The sequence below is a fragment of the Tupaia chinensis genome, unplaced genomic scaffold, assembly GCF_000334495.1.
Source record: "Tupaia chinensis unplaced genomic scaffold, TupChi_1.0 Scaffold000549_1, whole genome shotgun sequence".
In the NCBI taxonomy this organism is placed as follows: domain Eukaryota; kingdom Metazoa; phylum Chordata; class Mammalia; order Scandentia; family Tupaiidae; genus Tupaia; species Tupaia belangeri.
In genome coordinates, this window is record NW_006160061.1 from 2237025 (window position 1) to 2258127 (window position 21103).

Consider the following 21103-nt stretch of genomic DNA (forward strand, 5'->3'; position numbering starts at 1 on the left):
TACTGAAATGAGCTCTATAGATGATAGAAAACTTAAAAAATTAGAGTTAGAGTGCATGTCCTAACACATCGTCAAAACCCACTGGAGGCTGTGCCTTGACCCTGAGCCAAGGATTGTGCAAGTTGGAAAGAGTATACAGAGATCATCTGTGTATCCCTGGCACAGGATTGGCACATGGTAATTGCCAATAAATGTTTGTTGGATGGTTGCCTTGTGAAAGAATGCTAAACATAGCCAATGGAATAGCTGTCAGCACTTGTGGAGGGAAAATCCCAGAGATTAGTGGTTCTTTGGTTAGTCCTATATTTACAGCCTTCTACATACAGAGTGAAGCATTCTTAAAGGTACAGTATTTTGACCTTGTGAATATGACAATGGCAGTATTGATGGTGAATCAGATTAGGTAACTAAAGTCAAATATTGTGAATGACAGGACACAAGTTAGATTGAAGATTTCTCAAACAAGCATCTGTTGTCTATTCTGTCTCCACCCTCCTTGTAACTCTGTATAGTGTCTTTGACCTTTAACCATTCCTTCCATTGACGTGTCAGAGGCTAAAAGATATACTAGATTGCCTGATTCCTTCACCCAACTCCACCTGCCAAGATTTCATGGATTTTTCTCTGAAGTAATTCCCCATTTAGAAGGAGGAAGTAATGAAGTAATCTAGTCATCTGTTGTCAGAGTCAGTGGGAGAGTGAGGTGAGATTGATATAAACATTTAGGAAGAAACAAAGTAGATCTCTGTTCATTGTTTCTACCTTTGCTCTGTGAAGTCATATACCCAGAGCCACTGGAGTTATTTAATGCCAATGTATTATAATAACCACAGTGTGATCTTCTTATGCCCATTTCTCTGTTCATTAATGCACATTTGTAGAGTCCTTTATCAGTGTTTATTGAGCACTTGTTATGTGCCATGCACTTAACTAGACTTAGGAAATACAGATGTAACTGAGACACAGAATCTTACCCATGGACAAAGAGAAAGAAGGATGTTGGTTAAAATACTCTGTGATAATGGAATTATAAACAACAACAACAACCCAAAAAAAAAGGGTATAAAGTCAAAGGAAAGGAGTAAAAGATGTGTAAAAAGACCTCACAGAAGTTATATTTGACCTGGTTTTTCAAGGCAAACAAGAATGTACAAAAACATTTATGTATCAAAAATAAAGTGTGGTCGAGATATATGACACCTACGTATCAAAAATAAAGTGTGGTCGAGATATATGTAGATTCATGTACAGCATGCGTAGGAAGACGGGCTGGGTTGTGGCTTGAGAGGGACAGAAAAGGTTGAAGAGATAGATTGAAGCCATGTATTAAGGCTCTAGAATGCTTTGCTAAAAAGAGGCCTCCAAAATAGATGTTCATGAAATGGTAATTTTATAGGATCTTAATAATTGTTACATTCAAAATGGTTTCCATGGCCAAATAAATTTAGAAACGATGAATTCATTAGTTGACATGCTTCTTCACTTCAAGACTTCCTAGAGCTTTCAACATGTGAGGGGTAATGTCTGTTCGAAATTCCAATAGAAGTTTTATGGTATATAGTATATCCCTTACGAAAAGCCCTTTTCTTCCCATAGGATATCTTATGAGGTTACCGTTCCAGGGTGTTTTGAAAAATCCTGCTTTGGGCTCTAGGGAGCCACTGCAATATTTTAAGGTTGAAAAAATATGAACATATTTGAGTATAAGAAAGATCACTGAGGACAGAGATCTTGGAGAGTGGTGTGCCCAGACCAGTCATGGTCAGGTTATAGAAGTGTTAAAAAGCCCTCCAGCATCAGAGGCCATGGGTCCAGAGCTCCACTTGCCTGGAACAGAATAATGGGAAAAACTTCATTGGAACTCCTCTCAGAATCAGTCTGGGTGGTCAAGATTATTAGATTTGGTTGAAGGTATTGTTGTTATTGTTGATGCTTTTAGAAAATGAATTATGTAGGTAAATAGGCCTTGCTTTCTCACATGTGTAATTTGTTTATTACATTCTACATACATATCACCCAAATATTGGGTCCACCCCTGTATTTAGTTTGGCCCTCTGCAGCCTCCTGGCTTGCTCTTCCCAAATACCTCTTTGTTTATGACAGCATGCCCATTGCCCAAGGATTTTGCTGGTTAAGCTGGTGTGCCTGCCCTGTGCTCCTGTCAGGATCCACACTTAAGGTCATTGCCAGTGCAGAATAGCAAGGCTCAGGTATTTCTGAGTTAATTAGACAGAGACTCAGAGTGCCTTGAGGGTTCTTTGTACAAGGGCAGTCCAGTTTACTCATTGCCTTTTTGCCTTCAGAAAATACTGTATTCAGATTCAAAACTTCACACAGTATAAACTTGTTTTTTTATAGTCCTGGCCAGGAGCTCCCCTAAATCAGTGGCAGTTGAATGAAAACAACAACTGGGGACCAGCAGATGGTGTAGTGGTTATGTCGCTGGACTCCCACATGGTTGACCATGGTTAGAGTCCTGGACTCTGTGTCTTGAAAATCACTCCAGGCACATGTGCATGCGTGCCTGAGATCCTGGGAGGAGAATGGAGTAAAAGGGATTTTGGCATGGCCGTCCTCCCTGGGGAGAGAGTTCTTACTTTCCCTTTCATAGTGTCTGTCTGTTTGTCTTTCTCCCTGGGGAGTACACGTGCCCTAAGACAAAAAAAACTCAAAAACAAAAAACAAAAACAAACAAAACAAATGAAGAACATACCCCAAGATCCTGAAGTTGAAAGTTACTATAATAAAACTTGTTTTTATTTTCCAAACTTCTTATGAAATTTTTTTTCTTTTAAGATTTTTGCCTTTGGGTGTGTGTGCTCATGAGAGAGAGAGAAAGAGAGAGCGAGAACGTGAGAAATCATCCCTTGGAAGGGATGGCCATGCCACAATCCCTTCTCCCCCATTCTTCTCTCAGGATTTTAGGCATACGTGCATGCCTGTATACGGTCAACCATGTGGGAATTTAGCATCTTAACCGCCTCTCCATCTGCTGGCCTCAGAAAAATTTATTTTTTAACTGTTTCTAATATGTAAGAAGAAAAGGATCAATATGTTTATTATTACTAACAAATGTATATTATGATCTCAGAAGAATCTGGCAAATAAGCCTACTTCTATTGAAATCTTGAAAGCTAGTCACCTTTCAAAGCAACATGAAATCTTTCAGGCCACTTCACTCATCAAATTCATTCTTTTTCATACAGATCATGCATGAAACATGAATGATTCTATGGGAAATGAGAATTTTAGGCTATTATCTAAAGCCCAAGAAATTTGAGTTTCATGATGGTCTTGAGTATTCGTGACCCTTCATAATACCCTATCAGTCTTTTTGCCTAAGGAATGGAAAGTTTTTTGAGTGAACTTGAATGTACACTACATAAGCATATCATGGGATTTCAACAAATCCCTTTTCAAAGGGGGTATTTAGAGCATCATGACCTTTTGTATAGGCCATCTTCAAAATCACTTAAGTTAGGTAGCTTTGTCTACTCTGTGTACTTTGGATCAGATTATAGTAAATATTGTTAGGTCATACCTACAGCCCCAAAATAAAAATAAGTAGAACAAAATCATCTTTCTGAGAATTAAATAGTTGAATTTAGACTTTGGCCATGACTTAATAAATCAGATGATTTATAAAATATACATTATTTTTTTTTAATTTTAGAAAGCAAAATTATATTTTTCTTTAAAAAAAACAGTGTAATTACTTCAGACAGTAGAAAAGAATTAATTTTTTATTTGACCATGCTCAGATACAAATTTGGGTAAGTTGACTGTTACAGTTAGTCAATTACATGTGCATCTAGATGAATTTGGCATTTTAGTATTATTGGTCTTATTTTTTTTAAATATTGAAGATAATTATGCCTTAGAACAAGCTTGTTGGCTGTAGTACTTAAATCTAGCTACTTTAAGTAATATGTTAGTTGTAACAATAGACCCAGAACAATTAACCAGGGGTACAAAATATGCATGTCCATCAAAACAGGTAAACTGTTGGGGGGGGTGGTTAAAAGCATATCCACAAAATACTAATATTGGGTTTTGGGAAAAGTCATGATGTATTTATACGTAGAAAAATAGTCTTCCAACAACCCAATATAAAACTTGATAAAAATATTTTAGTGTCATTTGCTTTCCATGAGATGTTGCCCTGAACTTGTATTTCAGTTGTCTTAAAATGGTTTCAATTTCTGTAACTGAAGTGAAAGTTTTTTTAGAACAAAGCAACAATCAAAATCAACACAGAAGAATCACCACAGCTATATAAATAGCTAAATATTATATCGAGTGTCAGAATCAAAAAATCATCTCTATTGTTTTACCAACTGTTTGTATGTAAAACTCAACCCGTTTCTCACTCTCTGTCTTTAGGAATGATCTTAAATTAGGACTATAAAAAACATTTTTAAAAAATTTTGTAACGTAGACAAACATATATGAAAGTGTGCTATTTCTTTTGGACATAAGAACTAGTTAAGGAGAGTAACCAGGACTTACTATTTATTATGTCTCCTTTTAGCGGAAGTACAAAGTGAAATTGAAAGAATCTTTGAGTTGGCACGATCTTTACAACTGGTGGTTCTTGATGCAGACACCATCAATCACCCGGCACAACTTATAAAGACATCTTTAGCACCAATTATTGTTCACGTGAAAGTCTCATCTCCAAAGGTAATTAGCTCATGTTTGTATTAAGGATTAGAAGTGCATTTATTTGAATTATTCTTTGCTCTGTGCTAGAAGGCTATATTGTCGAGACTCTTACTGAGCACATTTTACAATCTTCACTACTAATATAAAAGAGATAAACTGAAGCAAAATATATAAAGCACAAGGAGTTTATGTGTGCCAGTGTTGAGGACTGCAGACCTGGTGAACATTTTTGGTACCCCTGAACATGCTTACTTAGGTCTTAACAATCCTCTGACAGGTTTTAAAGGCAAAAATCACGAACGGGAGGGATTATACCAATTGTTTTGGGGACGACTGTGCTTGGATACCAGGATCAATAATAAGTGGTGTTAGTCCAAGTTTGGACTGGCAGTCCCAGGCAGATGTCATTGTAGAAGTCATTCTTATGTCAGGTTGCCTTGCTCTTTGAACAGTGCTGTGGTTCTGGAAGAATTCTTTAAATAATAGTTCTTATCAGACATGCTGTCATGAGAAAACACAACTCCATGGCCTTTCTTGGTTTAGTCAGGGTTCAGCCATTGACACAAATAACTTCATTTTGATTCTGAAAATTTCACACCACGGCGTAATGTTCTAGGAATGTTAGGATAGCAAAGAAAGAACAGTCTATTCCTTCAAGGAGTTTACTGTCTATTGTGAGTCCCAAATCAGATAGCTATGCAATAGCTAATAGAAATAAAAAATGAGGATAGATAAGGAAGGTCAGCCCGTGTCATGGTGATTAAGGTGGTTGGATTCCACATGGCTGACTGTGCAGTTTGAGCCCCAGACCCGGTGGCTTATGCCCAAAATTGTGAAAGGAGAAGTGGCGGAGAGGAGATTGTGGTGTGACCATCCCTTATGGAGAAGGGGAGGCTGCTTTCTCACTTTTCTTCCCTTCTCTCTGTCTGTCTCTGATGAGCACATTTACCCTCTAGTGAATAAAAAGAAAAAAGAAGGGTGAGGAAACATAGACTGACTTTTCATAGACAGAGGTTCTATTAGGTCGTCAGGAAAGTCATGACGTACTTTTCTATGGAAAAATGTGTCATGACTTTTCCAATGACCCAGTGTACTGGTAAATTTCTTGGATAATAGTGATTCTTATATAACCTATATTTTCTCCCCAAATGAGAGAGCACATAGTTTGAGAAAGAAAGCTATAGGCCAGTTTCACGGCCTGTAGGGAAGGGCAGCCAGATCTCACATGGCTGACCAAGCAGGTCAAATACCATCCCTGACAGCTTGAGAAAGAGGTGCATGTGTGTGAATGCCCAAAATCCTAATGGGGAAGAAATGGAGAAGGAATTGCAGCATGACCATTCCCATGGTGGGTGCTTTCTTCCTTTCCCTTTCTATGTTTCTCTCTCTGGCAAGCATACACCCTCTGGCAAATTAAATGAAAAAGAGAATCTCGTATATAAAGAAAAATATCACAATGTAAACATCTCTTATGGAAATGTTACCATGACATTCGTGACTAGGTTAATGGTCTTTGAGGAATATAGTTATTTCATAATTAAGAACAGTAGCAAATTTGCCGTGTACCTTTATGTCATTGGGGAAGATACAAATAAAAGTGAAACACTCCCAATTTGATTTCTTTTGATTTAAGTGTGTCTATCCTCTCTCTCTCTCTCTCTCTCTTTTTAATTTGCCAGAGGGCACATGTACCTGTCAGAGAGAGACAGAGAAAGAAAGCAAGAAATTACTGCTCATGGGGTATAGTCATTCTGCAATCTCTTCTCCTCCATCTTTCTGTCATTTTGGGATTTGGGGCATGCACACACAGGTACTCAGCCTGTTTCTTATTTATTTATTTGTGTGTTTGTTATAGAGTTTTTTGCCTTAGGGTGTGTGTACTCACGAGAGAGAGACAGAGACAGTGAGAGGGACAATGAGAAATCACCCCTTGGGGGAATGGCCATGCCCTAATCCCTTCTGCTCCATTCTCCTCCTAGAATCTTGGGCATGCATGCACACACTCCTGTTGTGAGTTTCAAGCCACTGGGTTTAATGCTCAAACCATGGTCGTGCATGTGGGGGTCCAGCAACATAACCACTACACCATCTGCTGCCCCCACTCCTGCCCCCACCCTACAGCATGTTTCTTAAGTTGCCAGATTTCAGACTTGAACTGTGTGATTGGCCATGTGGGATCCAGCCTCCCTAACCACTACTCCACCGGCAAGCCTAAGAATATTTGTTCATTTTAAAAAGTAATAATGTTCTAAAAAGTTAATATGCAGTAGACACCCCTGAGAAGTACTGTCTTGATAATCAGTTTCTTTTCCATGCCTCCTAAAGTATATTATATTGCCTAAATACAAATTCAACTGCTCACTGAACAGTAGTCTTCTCTCATGGGTAGACAATGTCCAAAGAACCTCCCCATTTCCTTCTTGTTCTCAGCCTCCCATCTCTCCAGGCACTGCTTCTATGTCGTGAACTTGGGAATCCCAACCAAACCAGGGCCTTTTGAGACTCAGTAGAATGGACTGAAATTGCTTTGAGTGCCTGATGGTCCCTTTGACCCACAGCTGCTGGGAATTCATGCCCCCTTTGCTGCAGTGGTGGAGAAGTCAACCCCTCCCACTCCCCCATCACCATGATGTCCTTAAGTGCAGGAACAGGAGCTCTCCTTTGCCTGTGTGCTGGGGTGGCCACAGGTCCAGAAACCAGCACTGTTTCTTTGTGGGGGGTATGTGTGTGGGGGGGGGCAGTTTGTTTCAGCCAAAAAAAGAAAGAAGAAGAAAATAAGGAAGAAAGGAGTTTATGGCCAAAATTAGTTACCACAGTGGTAGAAAGACATCAATAATACGGAGTCTTCAGAAAGTTCATGGAACATTGGTGTTACTAAAAAACTGTGCATTGGGACCAGCAGTTAGCATAATGGCTATGTTGCTGGACTCCCATGTTGTCGACCACAGTTCATGTCCCAGACCCAGTGGTTTGAACTCATGCCGGGCATGTGTACGTGCATGCCCAGGATCCCAAGAAGGGAATGGAGAAGGGATTGTGGTGTGGACATCCCCCTGGGGGGGGGGGGGATTTCTCTCTCTCTCTCTCCACAATGAGAACATACACCCTCTCGCAAAAACTCCCCTGGTCCCCCTGTCTTTTGAACGAGCCCCCCCCCCCCTTAGCAAAAAACCCTCCCAAAAAAAAAAAAAGTCGTGCATGAATTCCCCCAATTTTTTGTCCCAAAATAAGCTCATACTTTAATTCTAATTTTCCATGAACTTTTTGTAGTCCCTTCATGCATCACTGGTTTATATGTAGCCATGTACCAATGAAAATGTTTTGCCTAGATTTTCGATCATGAAATAGTCTTATTTATGTAAAATTACACTGGAGAATCTCAATAATTATTGACAAAAAAGGGTCAGATATGCAAATAACCCTGATATTTATCTGTCATGGAGATAATGAACCACAATGCTACTCATCTGAATAATATCAAAATATTGCTTATCCTAAATGACCTTACCCTATAGACCAGTTCTTTCACATTTTGGGGGCTCTTTTTGAAATCTCTGGGTAAAATCAAGGGTGGGAACTCAAGACCCATATGGAGCTAGAATAGAATGAACATATGGAATCCATTATAAATGAAAGCCAGTAAAAATGGGTGACATCATTATTGGGTTACATATGAGGGGGCTTCAAAAATTTCATGGAAAATACATATTATGACAAACTATGCATGAATTTCAATTTTTTTACATTAAAATGAGCTAGTACTTTAGTTTTATTTTTTCACATCTGTCTCATTTATGATTTCTCACATCATATTTTTCTGTCTACTACTGTGCCAGGCTAAACAGACTATAAACAAGACCTTGGTTTATTTGGTTTTCTTTGAACTCATTGACAAGACCTCTCATTCTTGTTTTCTTCTTCAAACAGGTTTTACAGCGGTTGATTAAATCTAGAGGAAAGTCCCAAAGCAAACACTTGAACGTTCAATTGGTGGCAGCTGATAAACTTGCACAATGTCCCCCAGTAAGTCTAATCATTTTTGTGTGAGTCACTCTTGATTAGTTAACAAGGTAGGGTTTTCTTTCATATTAGCATTGTCATTTTTATTCTGGAACGGTGATAATAGTATGTTGTCATAAAGCTAACAGATTTCTTGGAACAAGCTGCTACCATCAGGTATCGAGAACTGGGCAGAGTCTACCTTGTCATAAGAAATGAACTTCGTCCAGGTCTGCTCTCCTCACTGCTACCGTGATTATCTTGAAAACACTTAGCATCCAGCATCCAATTATGTGGACACTCTTCAGAAAAGAAAGAACATGGCACATATACTCTCTGGAATACTATTCAGTCATTTAAAAAAAAAAACAAAACACCTGGCTTTTGACAGGAAGTGGATGAATATGGAAGCTTTACTGCTGAGTGAAGCAAGTAAGGCTATGAAGGAGAGGCATTGTAGGTCCCCACTTAATATACACCGAGTGTCCGCACTCTATGACTGAAAGTGATTGACAAAAGGATATAGAAACAAAGTAAATGGATGTAAATACAGATATATGTGTGTGAAAGAGGAGGGTTTGAGGAAAAACAATGAGAAGAAAAATGGGGAGGAAGAGCATTAATGACACAAAGAAACGTGCCAATTTCGATTAAAGATATTTTATAGTTTAGTCAACTGGACTAGGGAGAAATGTTCACATGTTAAAATATTCACATTGTAAGCTAAATAGTGTGGTTAACTGTATAAAAGAAAATAAAATTTAAAAAAAAATAAAAAGAAAAGAAAAGAAAGAACAAAGTAAAGCATACCAACTGACTTTCCTTAAACTTTTCTGACAAAAATTTCTAGCTGGCATAGAAGGCAATGATTTTTTTTTTTTTTTTGGTAGAGGTTTTCGCTAATAGGGCGCATGCGCTCGCCAGACAGAGAGAGAGAGAGAGACATAGAGACAGAAAGCGAGAAATCACCCCCCGGGGGGATGGTCACACCACAATCCCTTCTCCTCCATTCTCCTCTCGGGATCTTGGGCATGCACGCACAAGTGCCCGGCGTGAGTTTTGAGCTAACAGGTCCGGGACGTGAACCACGGTCGACTATGTGGGAGTCCAGCAACATAGCCATTACGCTAACTGCTGGTTGTCTAGAAGGCAATGATTTTGAAGGTTGAGAATTCATTGGAACTAGAGGATCCCTGTGGCTTTAGTGGATGAAAGGGTCAGGGTTGAGTGAGATGAAAAAACATATTAGGCGGGACCAGCAGGTAGTGTAATGGCTATGTCGCTGGCCTCCCACGTAGTCGACCGCGGTTCGAGTCTCGGACCTGGTGGCTTAAACTCACGCCGGGCGCGTGTGCGGGCGTGCGTGCCCAAATCCCGAGAGGAGAATGGAGGAGAAGGGATTGTGGCATGGCCATCCCCACTTGGGGGTGATTTCTCGCTTTCTATCTTTCTCTCTCTGTCTGGCGAGCACATGCGCCCTGTAGCAAAAACCTCTCAAAAAAAAAAAAAAAAAACATAAGGGGGCAACTCTTCTCTTAGTGCCATTGCCAGAAAACAGTTGCTGGGTTATAAGACAAATAGTGGCAGGAAGAGGATGGAGAGGCAACTGCCACCATATGTCACTGGGTCACTCACCAGTAGGCAGTTCATGTCTCCACTTGCTCAGCTGACAACACTTCAGTGCCTATGTTTCCCTAAAGGAAGTAACTGTCTCTTACTTAATTGATCCACTAGGTGTGGTTCATATACTTGTAAGGATCATTTACAAGTGGAAGTATAAAATTAAATTCTGTGGAAACATAAAATCCAATTCCTTGGAAGCATAAAATCCAATTCACATGTCCAGGGAGACAACATGGTATAGCTGTTAAAAGCAGACTGCAGCCAGATGCCTAAGTTCAAATCTATACTAATTGTGTGATCTTGGGCAAGTACCTACCTCCCTGGGTTGATAAGGATTTAATGAGTGAATATGTGATAAAGCTCTTGGCACTGAATAAGCACTGTTTCTGTTAAATTACTGGATGAATTTTGTTCTTGTTGTTTTGTCTGTTAGATTCTATAAAGAACTGCCTCTCTGGTTCAGTGTTGTATATCAGTTCCCTATCGTAGTAGGTCCCAAGTAAATATTTGTTTAGTGAATGAATGAATGAATGTATCCTTGTGAATAATTTAGCCTTCATTAGCTGCTTACGATGGGTCAGGCAATGTGTGAGATGCTTTACGTAGATTAATCCACACAGTTACCTAATAAGATAGGTAATATTATCTCCATTTTGTAAGGGAGATAACTGGAACTAGGGAACTTAAATAATAGCAAATTAAGATTAGATGTAGATCTTACTCCACAGCCAGTTTTCTCTCCTCTCACCCTCAGTCTGCCAAACACACACACACCTGGTTGTGTCCCCCACACACACACACCTGATTGCCTACTCCACAGGTATGTGGAAAATTTAGAGGCTGGACTCTGATGTTAAGAAGTTTAACTTTACATTGCCTACTAATACAGTCCACTTACACAGTGGAATGTATAATTAAAGCACTGAGCGAAGCCAGCTGTGGTGGCACAAGTTGCTAAGATCCTGGGCTCTGCAGGCTGAAACCACAGAGGAGCCCTGCATCCGAGTCCTGGTCCAACCAGAAAAGCAGTTGCAGTGGCCTGTGTTTGTAATCCCAGCAACTCAGGAGGCTGAGGCAGGAGGATTGTGAGCCACAAGGCTGTCTTGGGCAATATAATGAGACCCTATGAGAAAGAACTGGAGAGGTGGCACCCGTCTGTAGTCCCAGCAACTCAAGGAAGGAGGAGGTTTGTCAGCAAGACTCTCTAAGACAAAAGAGCTCTGAGTGAATATAGAAGAATGTATTACTGAGCCCCTGACCCTGTAATGTTTTACAGTTGAAGGAAGATAATCTTTATTGTCCAGGTACCAAAAGGCAGGAACTATGCTGTTATTTCCAGTTTCTATAACAATCGAATAAGGGCAGTTATATTATTTTTACCTAGAACAATTGAATAAGGGCAGTTATATTATTTTTATCTTCCAGCTAGAACTACATGAGATTGCTTGTAGAAAATGTTTTTTTTTCTTTTTTATGAGAATGAGTTAACATTTAATCCTAATAATTGGTAGAGAAAATACTCTGTCTTATTAAAATTGAAATATTTTAGCTGCTGAGAGGGTTGCTCATTGACTAGTTGTACATTTAGTGCAATGTGTTAAGATCTGGAACAGCTGGAACCAAGAAAAGACGTGTGTGTAGGTAGATGCAAGTCAGGGCTTAGCACATGTCCCCAGATCAGGAATCTCAAACAACTTTATCCACTAGGAAGACAGCCTTACCCTGTCATTATCTCACCTGGGTAAACATCTCCTTGTTTTATATAATTGGTTAGATAACTTAGAGTTTTAAGCAAACAGTCTGGATAAATAAGTTTAGCTGAGATGTAACATTTTCTAAACACTGTTTACCGTATTAAGTGTGTTTATTTGATGTTGCATGAATAGCATTTGTAATGCTATGAAGGAATCCTACCGTCTATTTTGGCACACGGGAAGAAATCTTCAGATTATAAAAACTAGTAGTAATTTAAAAATGTGTCTGCATTTGTCTCTGCTTTACTTCAAGACCATAATTATAATTGTCACCCAAAGATTAGTGATCACTGTGTCATTTTAGTTCCTTTAGGAGAATTTGCAGTTTGCTTAATTGGCAACTGGATCTCCAGTCTGAAAAGTCAGCAAATTACACTGGCAGAGCCTCACATTGTTAAGAAATTAAAGGCAGCAATTTTGAGAAAGAGTTTAAAAGACATGAAGGACAGGGAGAAGCAGCTAGTTTTCTGGAGCCAGAAGAATGCATCTTAGATTCATGGACTAGTGGAACAAAAAGGGACTTTAAAGATCACTCAATATAGTACTTCTGGTGTATTTCTTTAGCGTTTGGGTTCCGTGTGATGTCAGTATGTGTTGTAGAGAAAGGGCCCTGATACCAAACGTGTTTGAAAAAACACTTATATAAACAAAGGTAGTCTGGTTTCTTTACTGCACAATCCTGAATATGCTAATGTGCTAATATGCAAACATATTTTCCATCTCCAATAACATAGATAGCATGCAGTGCTTCTCTCTAAAATGTGAGTACAGTTCTGTTTTTCCATGCGGCATCCTATGGGCCTCATGTTTCATGGAACATATCTAGGGAAGTCTGATCCAGTCCAATCTCATTTTACAGCAAGAAAACTGAGACTGAGAGAGGTGAACTGGTTTTCCAAAGGTCATGTGCCATGGCCAAGGTCAACATAAGAGCTCTTTTTCCTAAGGGGCCAGGTAGTGGTGCAGGGGTAGTGCAATGTTTTTCAAGGCTTACCCATGTAGGAAGGTCTCAGGTTCACATCCTGAGACTTCCCTGAACATACACATGCCCATAATTGGGGGCTGGCTGAAACTGGGGAGAGATCGCAGCTTGAAGACCCTATTGGGCTGCCTGTCCCTCTTGGAAGAAAGAAGGAAATAAAAAGAGAGAGAGAGAGTGCACTGTCTCCTAGGCTAGTGAGATGTTATAGGTGAATGACAGTGGGTTAGCTATTATATACTCTCCTGGAGAGAGAGGGTTTCATGGGTACGGCTTTTTCTGGAAGAGGAGTCACTGACGTTTTTTAAAAAAGGACTAGACAATAATTATTTTAGGTTTTGTGAGCCATCCAGTCACCTTTGCAAAACTACTCGAAACTGCCTTTGTAGCAGGAAAGTAGTCATAGACAATTTGTAAACAAATAGAAATGGCTATGTTCCAATTAAACTTTGTAGAAGCAGGAAGGAGGCCAGATTGAGCCTGCAGACCAAAGAGACCACTCTTGTTCTAGGATACGATTGTGGTTTTCTACTCCTATGTAATAAACTACACCCCAAATTAGTGACTTCAACAACAGCTACTTGGTGGTATACAGCTGGAGAGTGACCTGGTGTTTTGCTGGAATGGTTAGAGGACTGGACCCAGCCAGCCCTTCTCTGTCTCCTAGTAGTCTCGAGGTCTTCTCCCATGGGATCTCTCCAACAAGAATAGAGGCTTCTTGGGACCAGCAGATAGCATAATGGTTACATTGCTGGACTCCCACATAGCTGACCATGGTTCAAATCCAGACCTGCTGGTTTGAAACTTATGCCAGGTGTGTGTGTATGCATGCCCAAAATCCCAAGAGGAGAATGGAAGAGGCGTGATTGCAGCATGGATGTCCCCCCTGGGGGATGATTTCTCACTTTCTGTCTCTCTGTCACTCCAGCGAGCACATGCACCCTATAGTAAAATCTCTCTCTAAAAAAATCAACAGGAAGAGAAAAAGAATAGAGGCATCTTCCATGGCAATCCCGGGCCCCAAGAGCCAGTATTCCAACCTCTCAAGGACTGGCTTAAATACCAGCACTGCATCACTTCCACAGCATTCTGTTCATTAAAATAGTCAAAGAGGCTGCCAAGATCTGAGAGGAGAGGACATAACTGTCCATCTTAATATGGGGAGTGTTGAAGAATTTGGGACTGTACTTATCTGCCATAGACGGAAAGATGAGCTGGGAGGATGAACTACTAGAGAGTTCTACTTGAGAAGAGAGGAGACTTTCCTCCCATTACCCAGTCTGGATTAATAGGAAAGTCAGGATGCAGACAGAAAAGGAACTTACAGGGCTAGTACCCACAAGTCCATCTTGTTTTGATTTTCCATTTCTAGAGGACATATATACCACAGAAAGAAGGGGGGGAAGCACTCCCCTATAGGGTGTGGCTATGCAGCAATCTCTTCTCCTCTGTTCTCCATCCTGTCAGGAACCACAGTCAGCCATGGGATCTGGCTCCCTTGACTACTATACTATGTGTGTGTGTGTGTGTATATATATATATAATTTTTTAAGAGTGATTTTTGCTATAGGGCACATGTGCTTGCTGGAGAGACAGAGACAGAAAGTGAGAAATCACCACCTAGGGAAGATGGCCATGCCATAGTCCCTTCTCCTCCATTCTCCTCTTGGGATTTTGGGCAAACATGCACACGTGTCCTGTGTGAGTTTAAGCCACTGAGTTTGGGACTTGCACTGTGGTCCACTGTGTGGGAGTCCAGTGATATAATCATTACACCATCTGGGGGTTCCCCTATATATTTTTTAATATGACCAGCCTGATTTTGTATTTTCAACACACACTCATACATGATATTTAGATTTTTAGATTTTTATTTTGCTTCTGTCAGGTGTTAGTACTCTTTTCCTTTTCAGAGACGTTAACAATAGTACATTTTTGGGCCGGAAGATGGCATGGTGATTGAGGGTGCTAGACTCCCATATGGCCAACTGCAGTATGAGTCCCGGACCTGGTGGCTTGCTTTCTCACTTTCTCTCTCTCTCTCACTCTGTCCTTCTCTGGTCAAATAAAAATAAATAAATTTAAATAAAATAATTCTTTAAAAAAATAATACGTTTTAAGAAGGCCAAATTCAAATTGCTTCAGTACTATGGTACTAAGAACTACATAATGGATAGTGAGAAAAGCAGATAGACAATTGAATATATAAATTATATATAATCCTTTAATCCTACTTAGTTACAAGCTGGCTTGTATTACCAAAAGCTGACCCTGTGGCTCTTTGAGTTGTGTGATGTTTTTGTGAGTGTGTGTAAAACGACATTGATCACTCTCTCTGCAAGAGGGGAACTCATCTCCTCAGCACAGCCTTGCAGACTCTAACATTACAGTAACCATAGTGTTCTCTTCTATCACTCCTTATTTTCCATTGCTGAATGGGCTCCGATTGATTCTATTAAAAACAAGAATTCTGAAGGAGATGATAGTGCCCAGTATCCTTGATCAAATTGCTCTCACAGAAGTAATTTTCCACTGCCCTTTTCCAGTAATTTTATTTAAATTATTTATAACCATGTGAATTCACTAATTTATTTGAAGTTCCTTCCCAACCTTGGTGCATTTGCTATTATAGAGCCTGTGGCTATCCCTAGTACAATCCCAAAGACTGCCTTTGAAAAAAGGAGTAGTCGGTTTAGATGTTTCCTTCTCGAAACCAGGCCATATGAGATCCAATTTCCCTCAGTCCATGGAGACTACATATTCTCCAGGGATTTCAGACACCCAACTTAAATATTGAGAGTTAAGGATGATTCATTCCCACCAATGCCATGATTTAACATATCGGATTAATATGAGTGTAGCAGATACATTTTCTGCAGACAACTCTGGCAGATGTCTTTAGACTCCTTGAAGAATAAGCATGGACAGGATGGAAGGGTATAGGGAGGAAAAAGTGTTTGGGTTCGTAATGAATGTCACAAATTGTTTAAAAGCAACTTCCTTGGTAGAAATATTAGACAATGTACATTAGTTTTAATGAGATCCTCATCAAAGAGCGAGGAAGTATGTATTTGACATCATCAAGGAAGTCTTACCCAATCCCTCTCTATATCTTCACTCCCAAAATAATTTAAGAGAAGTGGAACTTGCTTCATTCCTCAATGTAGAAAGCAAAAATCACTGCATCTTCTGTAAACACCAGAGTGACTGACCACTGCGATTTGCTCAGGATTTTCTAGTTTTTAGCACTGATGGTCCATTGTCCTAAAAACAAACAAACAAACAAACTACTCTGTCCCTGGGAAACTGGGATGGCCAGTCACCCTAATTCCGGGGGCCTCCAGACAAAAGATTGTCACATCTTCACTCTGAATGGAGAACCAGGCAAATGGTTAAATAACTATGACTTTTAAAAATGCTACCACAAATAATCTCTGTTTCTGTGTTACTCAGCTTTAGTCTTTCTTCCCCTTTCTTTCCTCCCTACCGTTTTATTTCTCTGGACTACTGGATTAATTAGAGGCATGTTATTCACTCTTAAGCTTTAGTTTGTCATTTTTCCTGAAGGAGTTTGTTCAGAAAAGGAGCCTATTGTACCTGATTTTTTTTTTTTTTTTTGGTGGTTTGTTTTGACTCTTTAGTTCACTATGTATTTACTTCGGTAGGCACACCATTTCTGCCCGCCTCAGCTGCAGAGAGTATCCCACCGTAGAATGTCAGAGGTGTTTGCTCGAGCAGTGCTTTGAAAACAGATCAGTGTTACTCTTGGCCGTCACCGAGGACGTGGTATCACTGTGCACCGCCTCGGACTTCTGCTGATTAGAGAGCTCTCTGCATCTGTGTCCCACGCTACAGGCCTCATGCAATGCATAGTAACAAGCTGACTAGACTGGAACCTTTATATTTATATAAAAAAAAAATATTGGCAGAGCTGGTTTGAATAACTCATTGGGTTGCTTCCCTGAATCTCTTGTATAATTTAAAAAAAAAAATTTTTTTTTCCCCTTAAACTGACTTTCTAGGACTTGGTCTACTCAGCTGTGTTATTCTGAATCCTCTGTATAATTTTAAAAAAAATTTTTTTTTCCCTTAAACTGAATTTCTAGGACTTGGTCTACTCAGCTGTGTTATTTCCTGAGCAGTTTAAAAGAAAAATTGTCACAAATACGCAGGCTGTGAAATTCTTTCTAGTTGAAAACAAGCCACATATGTCAGTATTCATTGAAAAGCTGAAATTTGCTTTTCTCTGTGCTTTTCAAAGCCTAAAAGCAGTTTCAAGTCAGCTTCCATCTTAGAGCTGTCTTTTAGCAGTGCAAAAGCTTCATTTCCTAGAGACGACAGAGGCTTAGGCAAATAGCCATGTGCTGATATATACAAGTTCTATTCATTGGCACAGATAAGGACTTTATTAAAATCTTTGTAATTAAACGTGTGTAATTAAATGTGTGTCTACAACAGGGACCAGCAGATGGTGTAATGGCTATGTCACTGGACTCCCATGTAGTCAACCGCGGTTCGAGTCCCGGACCTGGTGGCTTAAACTCACACTGGTCACGTGTGCATGCGTGCCCAGGGTCCCGAGAGGAGAAGGGAGGAGAAGGGATTGCGACATGACTATCCCCCCTGGGGGGTGATTTCTTGCTTTCAATCTCTCTGTCTCTCTCTGTCTTTCTGGCAACTGCACGTATGCTGTAGCAGAAAAGTCTCCAAAAAAAAGAAGAAAAAATGTGCCTACAACAGTGAGAATATAATATATAGAACTGCCAAGTAGAAACAAGGGGACTTTAAAACAGTTGTGGAAAAATGAAAATCAAGTACAAGTTATTTTAGCATAAAAATATTTGAAAGCCATGTATAGTTTCTTTTTTATTTTGTTTAATAATATTGTTAGAAAAGTCATGACACATTTGGCATAGAAAAACAGAAAAAATGTGTCATGACTTTTTCTACAACCCAATACTTATTTTCCATGAAATTTTTAAGACTTATTATATAAATTTCATTCAAATAACATTCAGCTCTGGGTACTGCCTACCTGGGTTGTGTGTGTTTGTGTGTATTTAATTTATTGCCAGAGGATACAATTGCTCACCAGAGAGAGAGTTAGAGAGATGGGGAGAAGGGAGCGTGCCCTAATGGGACATGGCCATACCACTATCCCTTCTCCATTCCTTCATCCTGTCGGGATGGGCCATGCACACACATGTCCAGTGTGCTTTTCAAGCTGCTGGGGCCAGAACTGCAACTGTGGTAGACCATGTGGGGTCCAGCTCCTTAATCAGTAGTCTGCAGGCTTGGCCCTGCTTACCTGTTTTGTTCTTTGAGCTCTGCAGTCCTGGTTCCTTTGAGAGTACTTCAACTTGCCACTTTGTGGAGGGAAGTTAACATAAATTACATGATTTAAACAGAAAACTCCAAATCACATGAAGTCTAGGATTTGTGAAAAACTTTTATCAGGCATGGCTGAGAAAGTGGCCCTTTGTCTTGGTGCTGCCCAGTTTCCTCTTTCTTTTCCTGTACCATCTGAGTCAATGGGAGCTGTTCCGGATCCACTTAAGTGAGCACTACAGTGCTGCAATTTATATCAGAGTGTTACAGACAAGCCTCATATTTGATATTTGTAACTTTGAAAAGTTTATATTTAATAGAAGGAGGGGGGTTTGATTCCAAGAAACAGAAAGCACTCCTAGGGTACTTAAGTGGAAAAGAGGGATTTATCATAAAGATATGTTAACAGAAACTTGAGAAACTACTTTCCCTATTTCTTATTGCCCATATGGTCTCTTCTTCTTTTCTCCTTATCTTTCTTTGTTTCTTCTTCTCTTCTCCTTCTTCTTCTTCTTTTCACTTTTTAAACTTTATTTCTTTCAGGAGATGGAAAGAAAGATAGAAAGAGACTAACCCAACGGGGTCCTCATGCTATAGTCCTGTGATCCTCCTTCAGTCTCATTCAGCCTGGATCATGGGCATGTGCATGCCCGGAGTGCACAAGGAGGTCCTAGGACACAGGACCTTTTTTTTTTAGAGGTTTTTGCTACAGGGCACGTGCACTTGCCAGACGGACAGAGAGTCAGAAAGTGAGGGAGGCTGGTCCCAGGGAGGATGACCATGCCACAGTCCTTTCTCCTTCTTTCTCCTCTCTGGATCTTGGGCACGATGCACACATGCCCAGCGTGAGTTTAAGTCACCAGGTCCGAGACTCGAACTGCAGTCGACTACATGGGAGTCCAGCGACATAGCCACTACACCAACTGCCGGTCCTGACACAGGACTTTCTTATGCAGATCTAGTTGTGTAGCTGCTGCACCGTCTGGCATTGGATATTCTTCTGTTGTGTTTCTGCTTCTTTTTTCTGTTTTATTCTCTTCCTTCTACAGATAATTTCTAAAATTTACTCATAATGTCCCCTTTTTCGTAAGTTCAGTTTTCACCTCTCTCTTCAGGTCTCCTTCTAAATCTAGAATTTTGAATGATAGCTCCAAACATTAACTGGTTCCAACTTTTTATTGTTTTGAATTAAATGATAGATAATTAGAGAATTTAGTACTTGTCTCTCTCATCAGACTGTGTGCTTCTTGAACACAACCTGATCTCTAATTTTGCCAGTGTATACCCTCAGTGCTTAAGAAAAAATATTGGGTTGTTGGAAAAGTCATCATGTATTTTTTTTTCATGTTTTTCTGTGCAAACATGAATCATGACTTTTCCAACAACCCAACAGGTTTAGAGTAAATATTTTAGAAATGTATAAAGTATGCAAAAAAAAAAAATCGAGAATTTACTACTTGGGGGTCAGATTTTTTTTAAAAAGAATTATTTATTTATTTAATTCCGTTTGTTCTTTTTCAAATTTTATTCAACTTTATTTATTTACTTTCATTTATTATTGTTATTTATACATTTGATCACTATATATCATTTAGATTGTAAGCAGATTTTACCCAGCATGATATACGTCTCTGTCCAGTTGCGAATACTGTACACATCCTTATCAACAGATAATAAACCATATCTGTGTCCCACAGATATCTTACCTCTCCATTTTTTCCTCCAAATGAGTTGAGCCGGCAGAGTCTTCTCAAGCATAGGTCACTTTGGACTAAAGTCACTTGTTCTTTTACCAGCCCTCCTCAAGGGCCTTCAGACTGCTTTCCCATTTAGTAATAATTTTCAGTAAAGTGTGATGTGATGAAACATTTAAATAGTAAATGTTGGGAGAGAAATCATTTCTGTGGTGACTTCTGCTTCAAGGAACCCTTGTTCTAATCGCTGAAGAGAATGAGTCAGTCAAGACACCACCAACTCCATGACATCCAGTAGTTGCCAATAACCTACAGCCCAGCCAGTCAGACCAGTGCTGGTGGCAGTAACCTGGTACTTGATTTACTACTGGGAGGTCCTTACTTTAATAAAATGGTAATATTTCACTCATTTAAAATAAACACACATATGCATAAAGATAATGAAGGGGGTGGTGGGAGAGAGATAGTATTTCAATCTGGTACTGAAAGTTAGGGTGTGCTAACACTTGCCTGTGGAACAGCTTTTCTTTCTCTTTGTGAGGCGCCAAGGTTTTCTGACTGTCCCTCCGAAGAGTCTGTGTCTCAGGTATATCCTGTCTGTGTCCCCAGCCACACTGCAGTTCAGAGAGACCACTCTGCTCCTTTGGAGTGGAGGAATAACTTTCTAATCACAGGCCAGATTTTGAACAAAGTTCTCATTAACAGAAACATGGATACCAGATTCTTCTTGTATGACTCCCCATTGTTTACATCAAACCTCTCCTTTTTTAACAGTTTCGTAAAACAATCTTGTGGTAGCAGAGATCACTGTAATGTGGTTTTCTAGTGTTAATATTAAAAATTCTTATTGTTTTCCTTATTGTTTTATCAGGAGACAGATAACATTATTTTCACAGTCTGAAAACTATCTAAGTTATTCCCTTGAACATAGTTTACTTGGGAGACAAAATGTATATTCCAATGATACGGTCGTTGCCCAAAACATTCTTAGAACTCCTTTTTGATTGCCATTCACTTGCTTCTCTCATAATCTATTTGGGTGAGTAAGATTCAGCTCTATC

At 39.7% G+C, this 21103-nt stretch overlaps 1 protein-coding gene across 4 annotated transcripts in view; it reads left to right on the forward strand.

Annotated features, from left to right (window-relative positions):
* Nucleotides 1-21103, forward strand: part of CACNB4 (calcium voltage-gated channel auxiliary subunit beta 4) — a 311756-nt gene that overhangs the window by 284840 nt on the left and 5813 nt on the right. For all 4 annotated transcript variants that reach the window (XM_006157626.3, XM_006157627.1, XM_006157628.3 and 1 more), the window contains 2 exons: nt 4532-4683; nt 8593-8688. In XM_006157626.3, coding sequence (XP_006157688.1) covers nt 4532-4683; nt 8593-8688 — 248 coding nt within the window. The remainder of the gene's footprint in view (nt 1-4531; nt 4684-8592; nt 8689-21103) is intronic.